The following is a 21,698-nucleotide window of genomic DNA, read 5'->3' as shown; positions in this document are numbered from 1 at the left end:
AGTCCCCAACAATAATTACAGAACTGCCAGCGTCTTCCCCAAATTTTGTCAATGCTTGCTTCATATGTATTGGGGCTCTGTTCTTCGAAGTACATATATTTGTAATTGCTATGTCTTCTTGACCAGTTGACTCCTTCCTCAATATATAATGTCCTCCTTTGTCTCCGTTAACAATTTTTAACTTAAAGTCTATTTTCCTTGGCATTAGGATACCCACTCCACGTCTCTGTTGGATACTGTTTGCATAAAACATAATTTCCCATTCTTTCACTTCCAATCTGTTGGTCTCTTTAGATCTAAAACGAATGTCTTGTAGACAGTGTAAGCATGTAGAATTTCTTTTTATCCATTCTGCCAGTCTCTGTCTTTTGATTGAAGAATGTAATCCATTTACACGTAATGTAACTCCTGATCAGGAAGGACTGCCAGTTTGCTGGGGGTTTTTGTATGCCTTATACCTTTTTTGTTTCTCATTCCTCTTTTACTGCCTTTTGTGTTTAACTGATTTGGGGTAGCTTACAATTATTCTCTTCTCAATCCTGCCACGTATATTTAGATGCTTTCTCAGTAGATACCATGAGGATTACATTGAACAGCCTAAATTCATAAAGCTCTAGTTTGAACTGATACCAACTTGGCTTCAATAGCATATAACACACAGTTTCTGTACAGCTGCATCACCCTCTTGTGATTGTCACAAATTATATTGTTATACGTTATGTTCCCAATAACATAGATGTGTAGTTCCTGTTTTATGTATTTGTTTTGTAAGTCACATAGGAAGAAAAGAATTACGAACTAAAAGTATGATGACATTGGCTGTTATGTTCACCCATGCAGTTCCCTTTTCCGGAATTCTTTTGTTGTTCAGCTTTGAGTTACTGTCTAGTGTCCTCTCACTTCAGCCTGAAGAACTTTCTTTAGCATTTTCTGTAGGGCAGGTCTACTAGTGCTGACCTCCCTCAGCCTTAGTTTCTCTGGGAATATCTTAATTTTCCCTTGTTTATTTCTATTTATTTATTTTTTAGACAGCATGTGGGAGCGAGGGGGAGGGGCAGAGAGAGAGAGAATCCCAAGCAGGCTCCACATTCAGCACAGAGCCCAATGCGGGGCTGAGTCCCAAGAACTAGGAGATCATGACCTGAGCCGAAATCAAGAGTCAGACACTCAGTCAACTGAGACACCCAGGTGCCCCCCCTTCATTGTTTTATTTTACTTTATCTTACTTCATATTTTATTTAATTTTAATTTTATTATAATTCCAGTACAGTTAACATAACAGTGTTCAAGTGTACAAGACAGTGTCCCCTCATTGTTGAAAGGTAATTTTACCAGATATAGAATCCTCGACTCCTTTTTCTCTCACCGCTTGAAAAGTGTCATCCCACTCCCTTCTGGCCTCCATGCTTCCTGAGGGGACATCTGACATCGACCTTATTGTGTGTTTCCATACACGGTATATCAGCTCTCACTCTTTTCGTGGTTCTTTGTCTTTTAGCAGTTTGGTTATGACGTGCTCACCTTCACCTCTCCTTCCAGGGGTCTCATGATGGATATTTTGGTATGCTTAATGGTGTCTCACGGGTCCTTAGGGTCCGTTCCTTATGCCTTCACATTTTTTCCTTCTGTTCCTTAGACTGGATAATTTCAACTGACCTGTCTTTGTCTTCGCTGACTCCTCCGTCTGTTCAAACAGGCTAGTGAAACCCTCTACCGTGTTTTTCATTTCAGCTATTATGCTTTGCAGTTCCAGAATTTGTTTCATTTCTTTTTATACTTTATCTTCATTTACATTAGGCATTTGTTCATGTGTTGTTCTCCTGGTTCCCTTGACTTCTGTCTATGATTTCTTTCAGTTCTTTGAGCCTTTCTAAGAAAGTGGATTAAAAGCCTGTCTAGTAAGTTTGATGTCTGTGCTTCCTCAGGAACACTAGCTGCTTGTCTTTTCTGTAAATGGGCCATACTCTGTTTCTTTACATGTTTCGTAACTTTTTGTTGAAAACTGGGTATTCTAAATATCATATGCAGCAACTCTAGATAGCAGATTCTTTCCCTTAAGACTTTTTTTTTTTTTTTTTTTTTTTGCCGTGGGCTGTAGCTGCTTAGTGACTTCTAACGCATTTTTGTGAGATCTGTAAACTCTGTTGTGTTTGGTCTCTGAAGTTCCTTTGGTTCGTGCCCAGTTTGTGTTTTCACAAAGCTTTTCCTTGGTTTCCAGGGGTCAGAAAAACAGAGGGAGAACTGGGGACAGGGAGAAATAAAAGACTCTTCCCATCTTTGCAGGTTTGCTTTGTGCGGGGGTACTTCTGCGTCCAAAGTCCAGGCTCTTCAACTCTGCCTTAGCCTTCACCTCTTGTTTGGGGCGAGCACAGAGCTCAGCCGGCGGCGAAAGCTTGGCATGTTCTCGGGACTCTCCAAAGCATGCGTCCTGCCCTGGGCGCGAGCTTGGATTTTCTCAATCTCTCAGTAGACACGGTGCTTTCTGAGCGGCCTGATTTCCAAAAGACACTGTTTTGTCCAGCTTTGCCCCCAGGCTTTCTATGCTCTGTTGTGTCCCTCAACTGGAACCTGTCCCAGTGGCTGAAAGTTGCTGGGCTCCCTCCGCCCACTTTCACTACTCTGCTCCTTCCAGAACCGAGGATCAGGGCCCCCGACACTGGGAATGTGAACTTGCCCTCAAGATGCCACCGAGCCGGGGGCGGGGTGGGGGGAGGTTGGCAAGGGCAGGTGGAAACGCCACGGTTCGTCCCGCCCACTTCCAAGTCGCCGCCTTCTGTGACTCTGCCACGTTGATTCTGGCAGGTTTTGCTTGACTTTCCAAGGCCTCCGAAGGGAAGGGTCCTTGAAGGTACACACTCCTCTCTCCTTGCCGAGGCCTCTCAACGTTCCCGTTCTTGACTGAGCGCCTTAGCCTTCACCTCCCGCCTCTGCGTCCACAGGCTCGCGACGGCGGGAGCACCGCTCGAGGCGGGTTCGTCTGTCCACCCGCAGGAGACCCGAGGCCCTCGTGCGCGGACTCCTGGCGCGGCTGGAGGCACACTCGGGTCTGCTCTCATCGGCACGTCTTGGTCCCGTGTCCCGGCAGAGGGTCGGTTCAGAGGCCTGAAGGGAGCAGGGAGCCTCTGCTCCGCAGACCTGGCCGGAGGTCGTCCGGACCCGTGCCTCCTTCTTAGGGCGTCTGTCCGACCCGTCACCGCGTCTTGTCAACTTCCTGGGCCGTGCCCACCCCGTGCCTCGTCTCCTCTCCGGCCACCCTCCTGGTCCAGGCTGCTGCCCTGCCCCCTTCGCCGGTCACTCCGACTCCGGCCCTGCCTCCCACCCGCCCCCCCCCATTCTTCACACAGCGACCCGAGGGAATTCCTTAAACATGAAGTGGACCTTGCCGCTGTCCTGCTTAAAATGCTCCGGTGGCTTCCTGCCACAGTGTCTTGGGTCAGTTCCACTGGATACAGAGCCCGATTCAGGAACCCTCACGCAGGACGCTTATTGAGGAGAGCTCCGTGGTGGGCGGCCGGGGAGCTGCACAGAGCACCCAGAGCTGCCCCCACCAGCGGCTAAGGTGGCCGGGGTGTCTGTCTGCCTGCCGGGGGGCTGCCCCTCGCCGCCTCTGGCCCAGCCCGTGTGCGGCCGAGCGGGCCCCAGGGTCAGAGACGGTGCTCGCAAAAGCATGTGGCAGGTTTGGCGGGTCTGGAACGGGCGTGCTGTGGGCGCACGGGCGGGGCCTGGCGCCGCCCAAGCGTCCCGGGGAGCAGGGGCCGTGTGGCATTTGCCGCCGTGTCCCCTCTGGGAGGCTTGGTTGGGCCGCCCGACCCACACGGGGCTGAGTCGCTCCCGCAGCCAGATGAGGCCAGCCACGTGCCCCTCGCCATCTGGAACCGACTGGTCCTCAAGGAAGCGTCTTCCTCGCTTCTCCACGTTTTCTCCAATGACTGGAAGTTCCTCACGCTTGACCACTTTGACTCCTGGGCCCGCCAAGAGGCCGGCAGCGTCGGAAGGGGGCCCGTGCGGCCGTGCCGGCCCGACGCCCCCGTGCCTTTCCGTGCCCCGAGGTGGGGTGCGTGGCTGCGCTCCCCTCGGGGCCCCCTTGCCCTCTCCCAGTCCCCCCAGCCCTCCTGCAGCCAGCGGGGTCGGGGTGGGGGAGCCGGGCCGAGTTGATGGTTTCTGACATGGGTTGTTAACATGATTTTGACATGGGGCCCCCCACCCCCCCCACCCCCGGCTCTGGGGTGCCTCTGACTGTCCAGGCTCCGGCCTGGGGAGCCGTGGGGAGCCTCTCGGCCCCAGCTCTGGCCTGGCTGGGAGGCGGCCTGGGAAGGGACTCGTGTTTCTCAAGCCCGCGCCCTCGGGGCCTGGGGGTGGGGCCCGAGCAGATGTCTGGACTTGGTAGCCAGGGCCTGGAGCCGGATGCTGAGAACGAGGCCTGCAACTCATTTCCCCATTAAACATTCTGAGAACATCTGCACCGGCTTCCAAGGCTTCTCCCTCACTAATTGCCGTGATTATTGTGTGAAGTGAGGAGCTGGCATGTTTCCGTGCTGTGGTGAGGAAGGTGAAAACATCGCTCTTAATTAGATTAAAAACATTTTTTTCTCCCTCTGTAATTTTGCCTTGAAAATCAAGGCCACTTTTTTGTTTTCTTCATCCAAAGACCTCCAGAAACTTTCCTCCCCACCTCTCCAGAGGTTTCTTGGGAATGTCCTGTGAGCTCAACTCTTGGAGAAGACAGTGCTCAGCCCAGATTCCATTGTATATTAACGTTTCCCGGGGCCGCTCTCGCTGCCGGGAACCGTCCCCCTGAAACCGTGTCTGGGGAGGCTCGGACAGTGACTTCCCGGAGCACGGAGACCCCAGAGGGTCGCAGGGTCGTGTGGGCGGCGGTGCTGCTCCCTTTCTGCCGACCCTGGCCTGGCCTCCCCGGCGCCCCCGCTCTGCAGACCCCACCCTCGGGCGCACAGACGTCTCTGGTCCCCGTCGGAGCTGAGTGTGCTGGGGCCTGCAGGCTCTGCGGGGAGGGGGGCCGCTGGGGAGGGTCCTCGGCGCCCTCCACGCCGGGCCCGTGGGAAGCCCGGGGTCCCCGGGGCTGGCCGGGGCTGCCAAGGCCGCCCCCGTCTCCCACACCGCCGCTGTGACACGTCCACGCACGTGTCCTCGACTGGACGGGAAACCCGGCCCGTTCCACCGTCAGGGACACCCGTCCTCTCCCACCGAAGGGGTGGAGAGACGGGGCTCGCACCCCAGCGGGAGAAAGCCAGCCACCAGCTTGCGGGAGCCCCTTCCCAAGGGGTCCCCAGGCCCGCCTTCATCCCCTCTGCCCAGGGCCTCCCAAGTTCTCCTGTGATCTGGACTCCCCAGATCCATCCCTTGGGGCCCACGCCTCACCCCTGTCGGTCACACACATTCCTGAGGACTGTCTCGGTAACAAACGATGGAACCCCAAACTCAACCGAGCTGAAGCACAAAAGGGACATTTTTTGGCTCGTACATCTGGACCCAGCTGTTTCAGACACAGCTGGACCCCGGGGCTGGGATGATCGGCCTTGCTCGTTCCCACTCTCCCCCACCCGCCCTGCTCCCTCTGTGCTCTGGCCCCTGGGACGGGTTGGCCTCAGGCAGCCGCTTCCCAGGGGGACAAGATGGCCGCCAGCTCAGCACACCCAGCAGACAGAGGCCGTCTCTTTCCCCGTGCTTCCTGCCAGAGTCTGGGCCCAACGAGAGCCAGGGTACAGGCCATCCTCAGGCCTGCCTCTGAAGGCCAAGACCTGGGCCACAGGCCCCCTCTGGGGACAGCCAGTGGGCACCTGGGAGCGGGGAAGGGGCCGCTCCCTAAGGGAAGATTCGAGAAGCTGTTCCCAAAGCCGGGCCTGGCTGCCGGGCAGGCGAAAACAACAGGTGTCCACTCAAGCAAGGTATTTTCCTAGCGGGACCGGGTGCCAGCTGTGAATATACATTTTCGCTCCGCTCCTCGCCCGTTCCTGGCAGCTGTTGTGGGAACGGCTTTTACACTTTCTGCCCATGTCCCTTACTTCTCGCCTCTGAGTGGAGACACAGGTGGCGGCACGGCCGTGCTGGCTCGGGGTCTGTGAGCCGGGCACAGGCAGCTGGCACAGGCCCGGGGCCGCGGCTCAGCGATGTCACGCAGGGCCTGGCTGCAGCTGTCCGGATGCCCTGGGGAGGGGGTGTGCGTTCACGGTGTAGATCTACAGGGCTTTGGCAAATCCGCCGGGGGGGGGGGGGGTGGATTTCAGGGGAGGGGGGTAGGGAGGGGGGCTTGGACTGGGGAAGGACAGGGGCAGCTTGTGTCTACCCCTGTGGGACAAGCCGCCCCGGGAACAACACGCCTGTGCCTGAGGCCTGGAGGGAAGACGGGAGGTGACAGGCGAGGTCCTGGCCCAGACCTGAGGGCCCGTGCAGGGGCGGGGGCGGGAGAGCTTTGGGGACCGAGGACTTGGGTTACACCTGGGAGATTATGCAGGATTTTAATCAGTCACGAGGCAGGGCGGGTGACTTTACCAGGCAGATTCTCCCCGGGGTGGAGGGCAGAGGGCGGGCGGGGGTGGAGTGCTGGGGGAAGGGGAGGGGCTGGACTCCGACTTGGTGCTGGAGGCCCGGCCTGGTCTGCGTGACCTGAGGCACAATTTGTAGCCTCTCAGAACCTTCCTGCTCATCTAGATACAGAGATGGGAGCTGTGATCTCCCATGGGGCTGCTGGGGCAGTAGAACGAGGTCATACCCGAGCATCAGATGGGGAGATGGGAGCCCCCTCCCGCATCTCGGGGGAGCCAGGCATGCCCCCGAGTCGGGGCTCAGCCGGCCTGGCCGTGTGGGTGAGGGGGCTGCGTGGGGTCAAAGGACACAAGACCTGGTGTGCGGCGGGGACCGAAGGCCTCGGGCACGCGTGTGGCCGGTTGGGGCTCCGGGTGGAGGATGGGGAGTGCGGGGCCGGGGGAGGGAGGGCAGGGCACGCACGCAGGGACACCCACAAATTGCCGCCTCCCGCCGTGGGGAACGCGCCGCACGCCCAGAGTAAGACACACGGACACAAGAAGTTAGGAGACGGAAATCGCCCACCCGTCTCTTCACCCAAACACGGACACAGCTAGCATTTTGGTGTATTTCCTTCCAGTCTTTTTTCTGTGCCCGTATTTTTTTTTAAAGGAACTTTAAATCGCCCTCCTGAGCAGGGCTGCTGGCCGGGAAGGGAGCTGCTGCACTGCTGGGTTCCGTCCTCTGGGGGGAGGGTGAGCCTTGGCAGCCCGCATGGCCAGCTGTGCTGGTCGCCAAGCCAGAGGCTCTGCTCGCCATCCCAGACCTCCCATTTTCCTAGAAAACACAATTGTTCTGCCCTGAAAACTGAGGCCCAGATTCTGGCCTAGACCAGGCAAAGGCGGCCAAGGAATTAAAGCATCGGAGAACTGGGACGGTCTTAATGGAAGTATGACTTCACTGTCGCCGGGAGCAGGGCGCAGCCCTCTCCTCCCCAGGGTCCGGCCCTCCCGGGAGCCCGGGGTCCGGATGAGCTGCCCTGTGGGCTCCGCCCCGGGCCCGGCCAGGCCTGGCCGTCCCTTGTCTGTCCTCATGTCCGGCCCCTCGGAGGTCGGGGTTGCGAGCCTCTCGGGACCGGCACTTGCCCTCCCAGGGGCCCTCGCCTGAAGGGGGCAGTGTGTCGCTGTACCTGCGGAGAACCCGCTTCCCCTCCCCCCAGCCGCTGCAGCTGGGGACCAGGGAGGTGGTCTAGGGCCCTGGCCCCTGCCTGCCCGTGGTGGGGGAGGCAGAGCCCGCGGTCTGTGACACAGAAACGGGGAGAGCAGCGCCCTCCCTTTCGGTTTGGAAAAACACACCTGTGGAACCCCTCGCTGCCCCTCGCTGCGGGGCCCCTGTGCTGTTCCCAGGATTAAACCAAACAGCGCACATTCTTCTCTGGCAGGCGCGGGCCCCACCCGCCCTGGACAGCCAACCGACGTGCACATTTTAATTTCCGAAAACACCAGGGCCGGGTGCTTCTCAGGGGTCAGGTGGCTCGCCCTTGGCCCGCGGGGCTTTGGAGATGGCACTTGTCACCTCGGGTGCTCAGAAAGCAGCCCCACTTTCCAGCCACCGTTCCGCCGCTCTCGCCTTCTGTATACAAGTGATGCAGACATGAAAATATGTATTTGTGTTCTTTTTCCTTTCCTTTTTTTTTTTTTTTTTTGAAAGAACATTTGAATCCTGGACGAAGCTTCAGCCCTGTCACTTGACAACTGTATAATATAACCCAGGGCACTTGAATCTCAGCCCCGAGCCTCTGAGATGGGGCAGCCAGTGCTCCCGCCAGGTCCCAGGCCTGTGAGCCTCTAAATGTAGACACATTCTTCGAGGCTTACCGGTCACTTTCCTGTGCTCTCTGGGAATGTCACGGGCAGAGATCCCTTCGCTCAGCCCTTCTCCCGGGTGTGACTAAGTCATGTCTGTGCGGTTTCCTGCTGGAAGTCTGCCCCTCACCCCCACGGGCCGTGAGCTCCGAGTTTATTTACAGCTCTCTGACTGCTAGTCAAGGCACAGCACCTTTGCACGTGCTCTCAGGACATTCTGATCCCTCCTTGGTGACGTGCCTGTTGCCCATTTCTCCTTAGATTGTTTGTATTTTTCTTACAGATCCGCATGAGTTCTTTGTACTTCAAGGGCACCATTCCTCTGCAGCCGTCTCTTCACCCTGGAAGGTGGTGCTTGATGACCAGGTCTCAGTTTTAGTGTCGCGGAACCCACCGGTCTTTCCCCGCGTGGATATCGTAACTCTCAGGAAGCCCTTCCAAAGCCTGAGGTCATGACTCTATTCTAGATTCGGTTCCACAGGCTTCAGAGCTTTGCTTGTCTTCGTTAGGTCTTCAGTCGCCCGGAATGCTCAGAATGAAGTTTTGGTGTGCGGCATGAGGGTCCGATGGGACGTTTCTCCCACATGGACGGCCAGCTGTCCCCAGACATCCTCTGCCTGCCGCGTGAGGCCGCCTGGGGTACACAGCTAGGCGTCCCTGTGCGGGTGGGCTATTTCCGGGCACTCGGCCCCGTCCTGCTGGCCCGGCCGCCATGCTCCATATCCACAACACGCCGTCTCGATGACCATGGCTTTTCGAGAAACGCCGGTGCCTGGTGGAGCGAGCGCTCCTACCCCGCTGCGCTTCAAGAACGTGGTCGATTTAGCTTTTTGCTTTTCCAGACCGATTGTAGAATCGGGTGCCAGGGGTGTGAAGGTCTGAGGAGACTCTTCGCTACGGAGCCTTCTCGACAACGGAGCAAAAGCGTCTTTCCGAATTCAGTTCTATCTTCCTGAACGCCTCTCACTAAGGTTTGGCAATTCCCCCTTAGAGCGCTTGTACGTCCTTCATGAATGCCAAAGGATTTTCCCTACGATCGTATACAGGATTTGCTCATCTTTTGACCTCAGGGTTTTTTAGTTTTTTGCTTCAGCTTTCAGAATGCTTTTTTTTATTTACATGAAAGGCAAAACTAGCAGTCCCCACCCCCACTTTTGCCAGCCTCCCCTAATGCCCCCGCCTTCTGTAATCATTGCACCGTTATTAAAACTAAGAAGTTGCAACACTATTATGAGGCACAGTCCAGCTCACTCGTGTGGATTTTCCCAGTTCGACTACTAATGTCCTTTTTCCGTCCCAAGACCCACCGAGCACGGTTACCGAGTGCGCTCCTGTCCAGCAGATCTCTTCCGATCTGCAAAAACGCCTCCTCGGTCCTCCCTTGGTTTTCGTCGGCCTTGACGCTTGAGGAATACGTCCGGGTTTGTCTGGCATCTCGGGAGACTGGGGGTACAGGTCTGGGGGGAGAATGCCACGGAAGTCAGCTTTGCCCACCCCGTCGTATCAGGGTCCACGACATCAGCATGGTCTGTCACTGGTGTTGCTAACCATGACCCGTGCGGTTGAGATGGTGTCAGACAGGTCCCTCTGCTGCCCGGGCACCGGTTTCCCGTTTCCAGAGCCTGGAGGTTGGAGCGAGTCCTGAGTCGGCTGTACTCTAGGGGAGGGGGCTCGTGCCCCACCTCCCCCAGGACAAGAGTGTGGAGGGAACAGCTGTCACAGCCACCACAGCGGCAAGGAAATATCTGAGGCTAGACACTCTGAAGTTTCTCCTTGAAGTTTCACCTGCCAATTTGACCGTCCATCCGTGGAGAAAGATTTGTCCCTCTCTCGCGGTCGTTTGTTTGTTGATTTGTATCCGTACGGACTCAGGCCTACCTCTTTTTTGGGCCGGAATTCAATACTATTATTTATTTGTGTCGCTCAAAACGTTCTAGCTTTGGCCATTGGATTGACAGTCCTTTTGGGTTAGCTCCTGCGTCCATCTGACATGTCTCCCGTCCCTTCCACTTGTGTTTTACGTGTCCCCTTCCTTTCTGGCGCTGAACAGCGCTTGAGGCTCGTCATGTATGTGCCTTGCCCCAGAATCCTCATTTGGCCAGAGAGCCCTGGTTCCTTTTACCGGGAAGCGAGTGACTTTCAGGCACCAGGTCTGGTACAGGGTGTGACCGCTGCTCCTGGGCCGTCACTGCTTCTGGACTTCCCAGTGGGCAGGGCCAGGGGGTGTGTGCACGCAGCCCGAGTACACACGTGTGGTATATTTAGCGAAGTAGGAGTTCATACCAACATTTCTGGCCACAGGACTCCTTCCTGCCCCGCCCACCCACTCCACACACACACTCGGTGTGTTACTTTCTTTACTTATTTGTTTAACCCGTGTATGTGCGGTTCCCCCCTCCCCCCCAGAAGCGTAAGTACCGGCCGGAGCGCTAACGGTTATGGCAGTCAAGGGACTGTTTCCCAAGGCTTCGTAGGCCGCCTCCTCCTTCCCTTCCTCTCCGTGCCGTGTGGTAGGTACTGTCATACGTTCCTAACACGGAACTCACTTTTTTCACGGTCTGCTTTCATTCCTAGGACCCTCCAACAGGCTGGCTGGGGCTTTTTTTTTTTTTTTTTTTCCTTTGTATACAGTAAAATTCATTCCTGGAGATCTGCAGCCCTGTGGGTTTTGACAGATGCCTGGATTCGTGTGTCCCCCACCACAGCACCCTACGAAGGAGTTCGACAGCTCTAGGAGTTTCCTTGAGCGTGCCTTTGGAAGTCAGATACTCCCCCCTCCCAAACACTAGCAACCATTGATCTGGTTTATGTCCTTGTAGTTTTGCCTTTTCCAGAATGTCATAGAAATGGAATCATATAATGTGCGGCCTTTTACATCTGGCTTCTCTCACTGCTGAGCAAAATGCGTCCGAGCGTCCCCCACGTTGCCGCAGGACCTCTTAGTTCCTTTCCTTCGGGTCCTGGGTGCTGTTGCACTATACGGACGTGGCGGTATGTCCCTTCACCGACTGAAGGACATCTCGGCTGTTGCCGGGTTTTGGCGACTGTGAGCGACATTGCTGCGCACGCTTACGTACAGGTGTTTGTGAACGTGGATTTCCGACTTGCTTGGGTAAGTCCCTGGGAGAAGGACTCCTGGATCACATGGCAAGTGCACGGTCAACTCTGTAAGAGACCGCCCGAGTCTTTTCCAAGGTGGCTGCATCGTTCTGCACTTCCGCCAGCGGCTGGAGAGTTCCGGGCGCTCCGTGTCCTCCTGCTTGCGTGGCAACGTCAGGCTTCGGTTTCTGTTTTTTGATTTCGGCCATTCTGGTGAGGGTGCCGTGGCAGCTCGCTGTGGTTTTAACTTGCGTTTCCCTAACAGCTGCCGGTGTCGACTGAGCTGGGCATCTTTTTAGGTACTTGCTTGTAACTCACTTCATAAATCGGGTCGGGGGCTTTCCTGCTATCTGCTTGCACGAGTTCTTTGTATGTTCTAGATACAAGCCCTTGCCCAAACAGCTGACGTGGAAACGCTCTCTTCAAGCCCGTGGCTTATCTCTGCGTCCCTTAGCGGCGTCTTTTGCACAGCAAATGCCGGGGATTTTGATCAAGTCCAACGTTTCCATTTCTGCCCCTCGCAGATTGAGCCTGTAGTCTTGTGCTTCAAAACTCAGCGCCAAACCCGAGGTCCGGAGATTTTCTTTTGTGATTTTTCTCAAGAAATTTTAGTTTATGCTTTAGTCTCTTAGGAGCGTATCCAATACCTTTACGTTTTCAGATTGTTGACGATCACCCGTAACGTTACGCAGAAATGCCAAATGTGTTAAAACTTACACACACACACAACATTCATACGTTTACATTACAAATAATTTAGGAGGCAGCCGTATTACTCTGAAGTGGGAAGATCTTCCTTTTTCACAAAACAAAAGATAGCTGTTATCACCTTAAACACATAAAACACTCTCTATGATAGAAACAACCATCCTAAGGGCCGAAAGACCAAAGATTGACGGGGGGAGATATCCATGCCTGATGTCACAAAAAGTTAACATCTTTAATATATAAACACTTCCTACAGATTGACAAGCAAAAATGGGCAAGAGATATGAACAGGCAATTCTGCAAAAGGAAATGCAAATGGCCTCCAAGCCGCAAAAGGCATTCAGCACAAAAGGAAAACCAGATCCGGTCTTCATCCACGCGTGGCACGCCCCGGGGAAGGGTGCCAACGGCTGGCTCGCGCCTGGATGTGGGGGAGCTGTCATATTCACACACCGCTTGCTGGTGGAGTCTGAATTGCTAGTTTCTTGGGAAAGCAATCCAGCAACATCTATTAAAATTACCTGGGGAGCACCCTCTCACCCAGCCCCGGTGTCAGGTTTTCATACAAACGGGTGGCTCAGCATCGACTCAAAGTAATGGCTTAAAGCTAAGAGAGCCTAAGGAGCTATCAAACACCGAATGGTTGAGTTAACCGTGGCAGGCGTGAACCACAGACTATTATCCAACTACCAAAACGCAGCCCCACATCTGTATACCTGCAGAAAAATGAGATGAGCGTGTCTCAGAGTGACAGGGACAGCACTGTCCCATGTGGGTTAAAAAAAAAAAAAAAAAGAGGTCTTACCTGGTGTCAGCGGCCGCTGGGCAGAGAGAGATGAGCTAGGAATCCCGTCGGTGGTTGACCTTGGAGGAGAGCCTTCGTGGACCTTTGAACTGTGTCACTTTCTACAATGAGTACTTAATTTCTTTTACAATAAAAACGTCAACTGAAGGGAAAAAAATCAATCCACACTGAGAATCAGGGCACGGATAACGTATTCTCAGCAGCGCTGAGCACCAGCACCAGACTGTAGGGGGTGGGCCCGGGAGCCTGAACGTTACGCTGACCCTTCGTGGCGGGTGTGGGTCGCAGGTGTGACGCTGTGAACCGAGCGAGGGGCCGGGAGCTCACCGGCTGCCCCTCTCTCCCAGGCTTGCCACTCCTTGCGGGCAGGAACGCGACTGCCCTGGGTCTCCGCTGACGTGAGGCCCTCCGTCTGCGTGACGGGGACGGCATGGTGGCGGGGGTCCGGGTCCCTCACCGGACCTGTGCCTGTCGGCCGTGTTTTATCGTTGTGCCTGAACGTTCAGGGTGAACCCGGAGACAGACCTAGACACCCGGGCTGCGCCCTCGCCCTGCCCGGGTGTCGGGGGCCCTCCACCGGTCCCCAGCCTCGGGCTCGGGGGGGGCCGCCTCAACCCCCACACCGGATCCCCGTGCGGAGGCCCCGTGTACCGTCCCCGTCCCTCGAGCATCCCTGCAGGCGCATGTCCTGTCAGTCTGTGGGAGGGCTCGGGGTGTGCAGGTCTGCCCCGCGGCGGGGCGGGGGGCGGACACGCAAGCCCGGCTCTGGCCAGCCCCGGGCCCTTCCCCGGCGAGCCTTGCGTGGAGGCCTAACGTGCTGCCCCACACCTTTGCCCACAGTGAAGAGCCCCATGCTGCTGGAAGTGAGCACGACCCACTTTTTGAGAACCAACAGCGTGGCCGAGGACCTGGATCTGGAGGGGGAGACGCCGCTGGTCCCCATCACGCACGTGTCACAGTGAGTGGCCGCTCGCCCGCGGAGAACGGGCTGGAGGGGCGCGGGGCTCAAGAGGGCCGCCTCGGTGCCGCTCCGGGGCCCAGGCCTGCTCTCCCGGAGCCCGCCGCTTGCCGCCCGCCCTCGGCACCCTGGGGGCCACCGGCGGCCAGGGGCCGGCTCCAGCGCCCAGGCACCGAGCGGGGAGGAGAGCGGGGGCGCCTCCCGCCAAGTCTGGGAACACGATCCTCTTGTTTGGACTTATGGAAAACCAAACTGATCGTTTTCCACTTGTTTTTGTGCTTTCAGCGTCTGAGAAGATTGTTTTTCTCTCCCCTCGCCCCCTCCCCCGCCCCCCAAAAGAGAGACGACTTTGTTTTTCAGCAGCGTTTCCCCGTAGAACCCTGGCCAGAGCCAAGGGGCAGATGCCGCTGCTGTCCTCAGGGGCTCCTTCAGGTGGAGGAAATGGCTGATTTTCCACGCCTTCCACTTGGCCTTCCCCCGAGGCACAGCTGGCCTGGGACGCACGCCCGTCCTCCCCCGCCATCCCGGCATGGCCAGGCCAATCCCCAGGGCCCGGCCATGGTGTGATTCCCTTGCGATGTATGACTCAGTGCTCCCGGCAGGGGCACCCAGTGGTGACAGCACGTGGTGGGGTCAGTGGGGCACTCGGGCGCTGTCTGGCCGCCGCCCCGTCGGGGACTCCCCGGAGGAGTCCTTCTGTGTTGGGACGCGCGCGCTCCCCTCAGCCCTTCCCAGAGTCACTTGCTGACACGGTTTCCTCTCCACGGACGTTTCTCTGGAGGGTGTGTCCGTTCTCCCAGGGTCTCAGGGTTGTCGTGAGCCGTGTGTGCCTCTGTCAGAGCGAGGCCCTAGGCCTGCCGCCTCTGCCCGGCAGGTGACCGGGGACTGAGACAGCCGGGACCCAAACGGCAGGGCCTCCTGGCTGCCCACGCGGGACTGGCGGAGTCGGGTGGCCAGCGAAAGAGGAAGGCAGGACTGTCTCAAGATGGTACCGTGATCAGGCAGGACAGGACCTGCCCACCGTCTTTCCCTGCGCAGCACCCCCTCCCCCCAGGCTCACGGGGGGTCAGGCCTCACCCGGTGGTGGTGGGGGGGGAGGGCAGTGTGCGCAGGACCTGTTTACCGGACTCGCGTGAGCCCGCTGGGGCCCTGGGAAGCAGGGGCGACTACTCCTCGTGGACCCGGCAGCGGAGGGGGCTTCTGGGCTCCCATCCACCCTGGAGATGACCAGACAGGCTTGCTGGGCGAATGCGCCAGGGCAGAGGTGTGAACGGCCAGGGAAGCCAGGCCGTGCGGGTCCAGGCCGGGGCCCGAAGGCAGAGTGCGGACTTAAGCACTTGGGCCGAGGCGTTTTCAGAGTCCAGGGCACAAGAGAGACCGCGGGGTGGTAAAAGCCGGCGTTCCGTGGCTGGTGTTGTGTGCGACTCCGGTGGCAGTGGCTACTCGGGGCAGGGACAGCCATGACCCTCAGGCAGGTGGATTCCACGCGGGCATCACGGTTCCCGCTGCCCCTTCTCGCCGCTCTCTCCCGTCAGCCCGTTCATTCTCCCAGCCGTGGCCCAGCCCCTCGACACACACAAGGAGTCCCACCCTGGAAGGACGGGGCTGCCTCACCAGCTCCCTGGCCCTGCGAGATCCCCACAGGGAGGCCCGGGGTGAGGGTGATAAAGGACTGGGGATCCAGGAGGCCCACAGCCAAGCCCGCAGCTGCCCTCAACAGTCACCCCTTCGGGGTGAGGGCCGTCAGCATGCACCAAGCTTCCCGGGGCCACGGCCTGCCCACCTGCCTGGGGAGCCCCGGGAGGCGATCCAAGCCAGCAGAGGCAGTGTCATCAGGGGCACTGGGCCACTTCTCTCCTAAAACTGCGGCCGTCAGACCGGAGCGGCCCAGATGCTCGCTGCGGATTGGGTGCTTCGCCGTCCCAAACGCCCGCCGTGGGCCTTCTCGGGCCAGCACTCCCAGTGTGGCAGGTTGGCTGGGGGGTGGGCTGGGGGAGGGGGGGTGTCTCCTGTCACCCCCGGTGCTGTCTGGGCCTACACCCCAGTCCTTACCCAGCCGGGTCCCCATGCTAGAACCTATAAGGGCTTCTCCCAGCAGATCTGTCCACCACACTTGGTCTGTGGTGGGTGCTGGGAGCAGGGAGCCGAGGTGTCAGTAGAGGGGCCACCTCAAGGCATCGCTGTCCCATCAGGTCAGGGTCAAGGTGGAGACCGCAGGGCATCTGCGTGAACGTGTCCTTAGTACGGGGTGCTGTGCCCTGGGGAGCCCCGGTGAAGGGCGTGTGACGTGGGCCCAGGGAGAGGTGGGGGGGCCTCAGAACCTAGACGCCCCCGAGGCTGCAGGCTGAGCAGAGGCCCCCCCCCACGGCTGGCAGAGGTGGCTCTGGGGGCGCCACGACTGCCTTCCGTGCCTTCACCTCCTGCCCGGCACTCCTGACGGATGCCCCCAACTAAACAGCTCCGGCTGCTTGGGGACACATCAAGGCTGCTGCAGGCAGCCCGGCCCCGCGGGCACCTGCCTTGGTGTGTGTGAGAGGGGCAGGGGTGTGCACGGGGGTCTCGCGGGGGGCAGAGAGGGTGGGAAGCAGTTGCTGACAAACAGATTCATCCTTCTCCAGCGTTTTACTGATGTTCAATGTATTACCACGTTGGGTCGGATCCAGGATTCAAATTAAAAGCATAAATAAAGACACATTTTGTTTCCATCTCAAGCTCTCCCCACCCGTTGGGCCCCAGGGAGGTGAGGTCACTGCAGCCTTGATTACGGGAAGGTCCCTGGGGCTGGGCGAAGCTCCTCTTTCCGGGGCCTCTGGCCGGGATGAGGGGCGGGGAGCCGGGGGCCCTGAGCAGCCCTGGTGCGATCTAGGGAGTCGCCGGGGCGTACCGTGTTAGGGAGACAGAGTGCTCTCGGCCACCCCAGCCCCCTACGCGAGCCCCGGAGACCCCATGCAGCCCTGCCCCGCCCCCAGCTCTAGGGAGCTGGGCCACAGCCTGATGCACCCCTTCCAGGCCGACCGCCTTCCAGGGCCAGTGGAAGGGAGCCCCGTGCACACCTGCATCCCCCACCCAGAGCCTTGCCACAGGGTTTCCGAGGGGCCGGCGTAAGGTAGAGATGGGGCATCTAGGACAATGGGGGGGGGGGCGGGAAAGCCCCCTCCCCAACTCTGAGAGAGGAGGGGAGCCCTGCCCCCAACAGGAGCCGGGAGGAGTTCCTGGGCTCCTGCCCCATCTACTGCCTTGTGGCCACTGACAGGACAGTGGCGGGGGGGGGGGGGCACCTCTGTGTGCATCCTTGTGCGTCCCCATCTGCAGCCATCAGATTCCCACCCGTCTTCCCAACATCTGCTCGGCCAACCTCACCCCAGGGAGGCCCAGGCAGCCAAGCCCTCTGGCTGTCGGGGCCTCCACACCAGCTCCCTGAGCCCCGAGTATGGGGCCTGGGACCCTTCTGGGGCTCTGTCTCCTCTCAGGCTCTCTCCCTAGGAGTCCTGAAGCCCCAGGCTGGGAGGGGCTCCGAGACGTGGCTCCCACCCGCCGGCAGGCAGGACCCGCACCGGGGCCAGGCCGGCCTCACCTGAGATGAGGTGGTGAGGGGTGTGGGTGCCTCGGCATACCTGTTAGCACACCTGAGTGGGCAGCTAGGCCGAACTGGCCTCAGCATGAGGCCCTGACTGGGATCGCGTACGGGTGTGGCCTGGGTGCCCCTCTCCCAGGGGCCTTGGGACACGGCAGCCGTTTCCACGAAGCCCCCTCCACCCCTGCGGCCAAGCCAGCCAAGCATGGCCAGGAGTCCACGTCTGTCCCACTGCTGCACGCAGACACCCAAGGCAGGTTGTGTGAGAGGCGAGGCCCACCAGGACCGCTGCCGCCTGTGGCCCCCCCCCCCCCCCGACGGGTGCCTCCAGAAGTGGTGACACCGGCCCCCTCTGTGTCTTCTGTCACAGCATCCTGGACAGGCGAGGCTCAGCTCCTGTCTACCAGTCGCCCCCAGCCCGTCCTGCTCCGCCGGGGACAGTATAGCGGGACACCCTGGGCACAGATGGGCAGGGGGAGGGCCTTCCAGGGAAGGCAGAGCTGAGGCTGGGGCACTGCGGGGCCCCTACCAGGTGGCCACGAGCAACTATGTGCTTGTGGGCCGTCCTGGGACAGGACAGCCTGTAGGTCCTTGAGCAAAACCAGCCCCGTGTGCCTTAATTAGAGTTTCCGTGTCTCCGGCTTTCTCCTGGGCCCTGCGTCTCATGCCGAGACGCTCGATCTCCCTTTTCCAGCAAGGCCCCCGCGGCCCAGCTTTCACCCATGTCACTACTAAGGTCACCTGAATTCTGCGTTTGCCGGGGAGGTCAGGGCCAGCCCCACGCCTGCTGGAAACGGGGCAAGTGTCACAAGGCTCGGCCCTGTACTCAGCTCCAGGGACGGCAGGGCTAGCTCTTTGGATGGGACCAGGGTTGCCAGGGGCATTTCAGGGACCCCAGGGCCAGCTGCGGCTCGCTCCCGCGGGCCCTGGTGGAGGCCCAGGCACTGTGTGAGTGGCCACCTCCTTGTTCTGCAAACCTTGGTGGGGAAGGACGACGAGGCTGCTTCGGGGCCAGAGAACAGGGGGAAAAGGGAGGGGGCCTTCCAGGCACATTAGAGACCGGTCTCTTTCCGGACCGGTGTCCTGTCTTCTCGGAGCTCCAGACCACCTCCGTCCGCACGAGGTGCCAAGGAAACCCCGTGGGAGCCCGCCCGGGAGTGCCGTGTGGAGCTGCCTGAGTCAGAGCCTCGCAGCCCCGGCCAGCTCAGACCCGTCTCTGAAATGCACGGGGGGATTAAATGTTCTCCTAATTAAATTAAAAGCGAGGCGGAGTGGCTCAGTGGGAAAGGGACGGGACTAGGAATCAGATGCCCTCGATCTGGCTCCCAGCCTGCACCGGCCCAGCTGCAGGCCGGCCCCTGAGGCCCCTGCTCCGGGGAGTGGGCCCTCTTCTAGGTGGAAGGCCCAGAGGAAAGCGGAAGGCTTCTTACGTCCTCTGGGGACCGTGACAGTGAACTCCTGGCCCCGGGCCACTCCCATGGCGGGGCTCCGCGCTCTCCAAGGGCAGGGCTTTGGTGAGGCCCGCCCGGCCAGGCAGGCAGTGCTGGAGGAGGTCAGGGACAGGAGGGCATCCACTTGCTAGAGGCGGCTGGAGGACTGCAGTGACTCCAGAGGTCACGCTGGTGTTGCTATGGAGACATCTGCGGTGGCCGCGGGTACCCCCACGGCTTCTCTATGTGCTGTGCCTAAACCTGCGAGGGGAGACCGAGCCCTAAGGCAGCCGGGTCGGGAGGCCTGCGTGGGGGGCGGAAGGGGTTGGGGGCCGGGCCGGCTCAGAGAGGGCAGTCCTTGCATAGAGAGTGTTTTCCACTTTCCAGTGGAAGGAGACGAGCACGCAGGTCTCCACGGGACTCGGCTCCGTTCACCCCGGGCCCCACGTGACTAGCAGGCAGGTTCCCAGGAAGCCCCCGTGTCCCCAGTCCCCGCCATGCCTTCGGAGGGTAACCACCGTCCCGGCTGCCAGCGGCACCGCTCAGCCGCGCCCGTTCCCGAACCTTCCGCAGACAGACTCGCACAGGGCGCACACCCACCGGCACGTCTGCCTTCCCGGAGCCGGGCCGCGCGGCCGCAGAGAGCGGTGCCTGCCGGCCGGCCCTCCGCGGGGTTCCTCCATCCCGTTGCCGGCGGCCACGTGGACGGTTTCCAGCGCCGGGCTGTTACCGTCGGTGCTAAGAGCGTCCCGCACGGGCTTCCCGGGGCGAGAGCAGGCTGCACGTCTGGTGAGAATACGCCCAGGCGTGGGGCTGCTAGGCTCGGGTTCAACAACACCGCCTAGCTGCTGCCCCCCACCGCGGCGGCGGGGCGGCGGGCCCGTTCCGCAGCGTCACCAGCACCGGGCCTTTTTCACGGCCCCTTTCAACCGTGCTGGGGACGCAGGGGCAGGGGGCAGGGCTCGCAGCAGCGCTCTGGGATCCGGGGGCTGGTGCAGGCGAGCCCGTTCTGTCGTCTTTTATTCCGCGCCTACTGTCCTCCAGGAACGTGCTCGTGTCTCCGGCCCGCTTCGTTTCGGGGGGCCTTTTCTCATCCGTTTACAGCACTTCGTTCTTTCTGCCTTTACGTTGCCTGGCTAGGACGGGCGTCAGAAACGCGCGTGCCCAAGCCCACCCACGCCCACGTACGTACACGGCACGTAAGGGCCGCCTCCCCCTCTTCCGTCGTCTTCCCTTCTCCTGAGGGTGTCTTTTGACGAACAGAACTTTAAGTGAACTCCTAATGTGATTCAGTTAATCAAACATTTCCTCTCCGGATGGTGCCGTTTGTGTCCTATTAGAGACACGTTGACTGCTCCAAGGTCATAAAGATACTCTGGTTTTTTCTGAAGCTTTATTAGCTCACCTTCCCCGTGTGGATCTGCAGGGCATCTGGAATCCATTTCTGCGTCCAATGTGAGGCCGAGGTCAAGGTACATTCTCCCCCACCGGGCTGCGCAGGCGGGCTCAGCACCCTTCACCGGAAAGCCCATCCTTCCCCCGCTGCCCCGCCAGGCCCACCCCGTCACCCTCCGGCTCGCTGTCTGTGCGGACCTCGGCTTCGGAACCCCATCTGGTCCCGCTGGTCAGACTGTAGTTCGCCAGGGCCATGCCTCACGGTCCCCGTGCTCCGATCCCGGGTCTTGACAGCCGGTGGGGAAGGCCCCGGCCAGGTCCCCTGCTTCGCCGCTGGCCTGTGTCCATTTGGCCCACCCCTCCACCCACAGCCGGTCGCCCCAGAAAACCTCCTGTAGGTGGGGGGGGGGGCTTCTCTAGACGACTGTGGGGAGGGTGACCATCTTTGCAGGATCGAGTCTTTGCGACTGTGGCCCCGATGCGTCCCTCGTTTACTTAGGACTTACTTCTCTTTTCGTGGCCTGTAGTTTTCCGTGCAGCGATGGTGAGCGGTGTGTCTGAGATTTATTCCTCGTCAGCTGATGTTTGTATGTCCACCAAGCCCAGAGACGCTGCATTCGCGGGAGCCCTGGCCAGCATGGATCATGTCCTGCCTGCAGGACACCGGGGCAGTCTGCTGGCCTCCCTGGGCCCTGGTGCCCTCTTGTAGACACCGGAGGTGGGTTCTCACGGTGCTGGTATGAGCCCTTGAGGACACGTGGTCGGGAGTCTGGCCTTGCACCTAATTCAGGAACATGCCTGATAAATGTCAGCCAGTATAAAACGTCCCCCTGGGACGGAAGAGCCCATGGGGACATCCCTTCCTTCACCCGAGAGCTTCTGAAACTGCCACGTACCCATGGGGATATCAGGGACTGTCCTTAACAAGATGTACCCGGAGGCCGTTGAGCCCCGGGCCTCGAGATGGGCTGGAGGCAAGTTCACAACCTCTAGTAGCCTCGAGTAGCTGGGAAAGGGGGTCCGGGACCGTCGGGGCCCCTGGCTCCCGTGGAGGTGCAGGGAGAGGCCTGGGCCCGCCGTCCTGCTGCTCAGCGGTGGGGCGAGGGGGGCCCGAGGACCGTGCCCCGGAGCGGCCACACGTGCCCCAACATGCTTGGGCCGTTCACGCCCGTCACGGCCGGGCCCACCCGCCGAGGACAGCACAGGCTTGCGGCAGAGCGAGGGGCGGCGTGGGCCGTGTGTCCCGCCCTCCCTGGGCCCTGTGCGAGGCGGGGATGGAGGTCTAGCCCTCATTCTCTGGGCAGCTCACTGGTGCCCAGTGGTGCCCAGCAGGGCGACGGCCGGAACGCGGCGGCCGCGTTCCCAGGCTTGCTGGCGTCCA

General features: G+C 59.5%; 2 protein-coding genes across 10 annotated transcripts in view; one reads left to right on the top strand and one right to left on the bottom strand.

Moving 5' to 3' along the window:
• KCNQ1 (potassium voltage-gated channel subfamily Q member 1) overlaps positions 1-21,698 on the top strand; it is a 321,574-nt gene that overhangs the window by 126,174 nt on the left and 173,702 nt on the right. For 5 of the 9 annotated variants that reach the window (XM_045486311.1, XM_045486308.1, XM_045486306.1 and 2 more), the window contains one exon: positions 13,801-13,918. The exons of the other annotated variants lie outside the window; for them this stretch is intronic. In XM_045486311.1, the coding sequence (XP_045342267.1) occupies positions 13,801-13,918 (118 nt within the window). The remainder of the gene's footprint in view (positions 1-13,800; positions 13,919-21,698) is intronic. 9 annotated transcript variants of the gene reach the window in all.
• On the bottom strand, positions 2,049-21,165 carry LOC123602087 (collagen alpha-1(III) chain-like). Its single transcript, XM_045486312.1, has 2 exons — positions 21,155-21,165; positions 2,049-8,959 (listed from the first exon to the last, which is right to left on the bottom strand). The coding sequence occupies exon 2, from the start codon at positions 4,444-4,446 to the stop codon at positions 3,484-3,486; it is 963 nt and encodes a 320-aa protein (XP_045342268.1). The 5' UTR covers positions 4,447-8,959; positions 21,155-21,165; the 3' UTR covers positions 2,049-3,483.

Source organism: Leopardus geoffroyi, chromosome D1 (genome assembly GCF_018350155.1).
Source record: "Leopardus geoffroyi isolate Oge1 chromosome D1, O.geoffroyi_Oge1_pat1.0, whole genome shotgun sequence".
NCBI lineage: Eukaryota > Metazoa > Chordata > Mammalia > Carnivora > Felidae > Leopardus > Leopardus geoffroyi.
Note: the sequence above shows the minus strand (reverse complement) of the source record. Positions and strands in the feature narration are given on the sequence as shown.

Excerpts from the sequence above, each read along its gene's own strand:
- LOC123602087 (XM_045486312.1), bottom strand. The coding sequence starts at position 4,446 with ATGTTTAATGGGGAAATGAGTTGCAGGCCTCGTTCTCAGCATCCGGCT.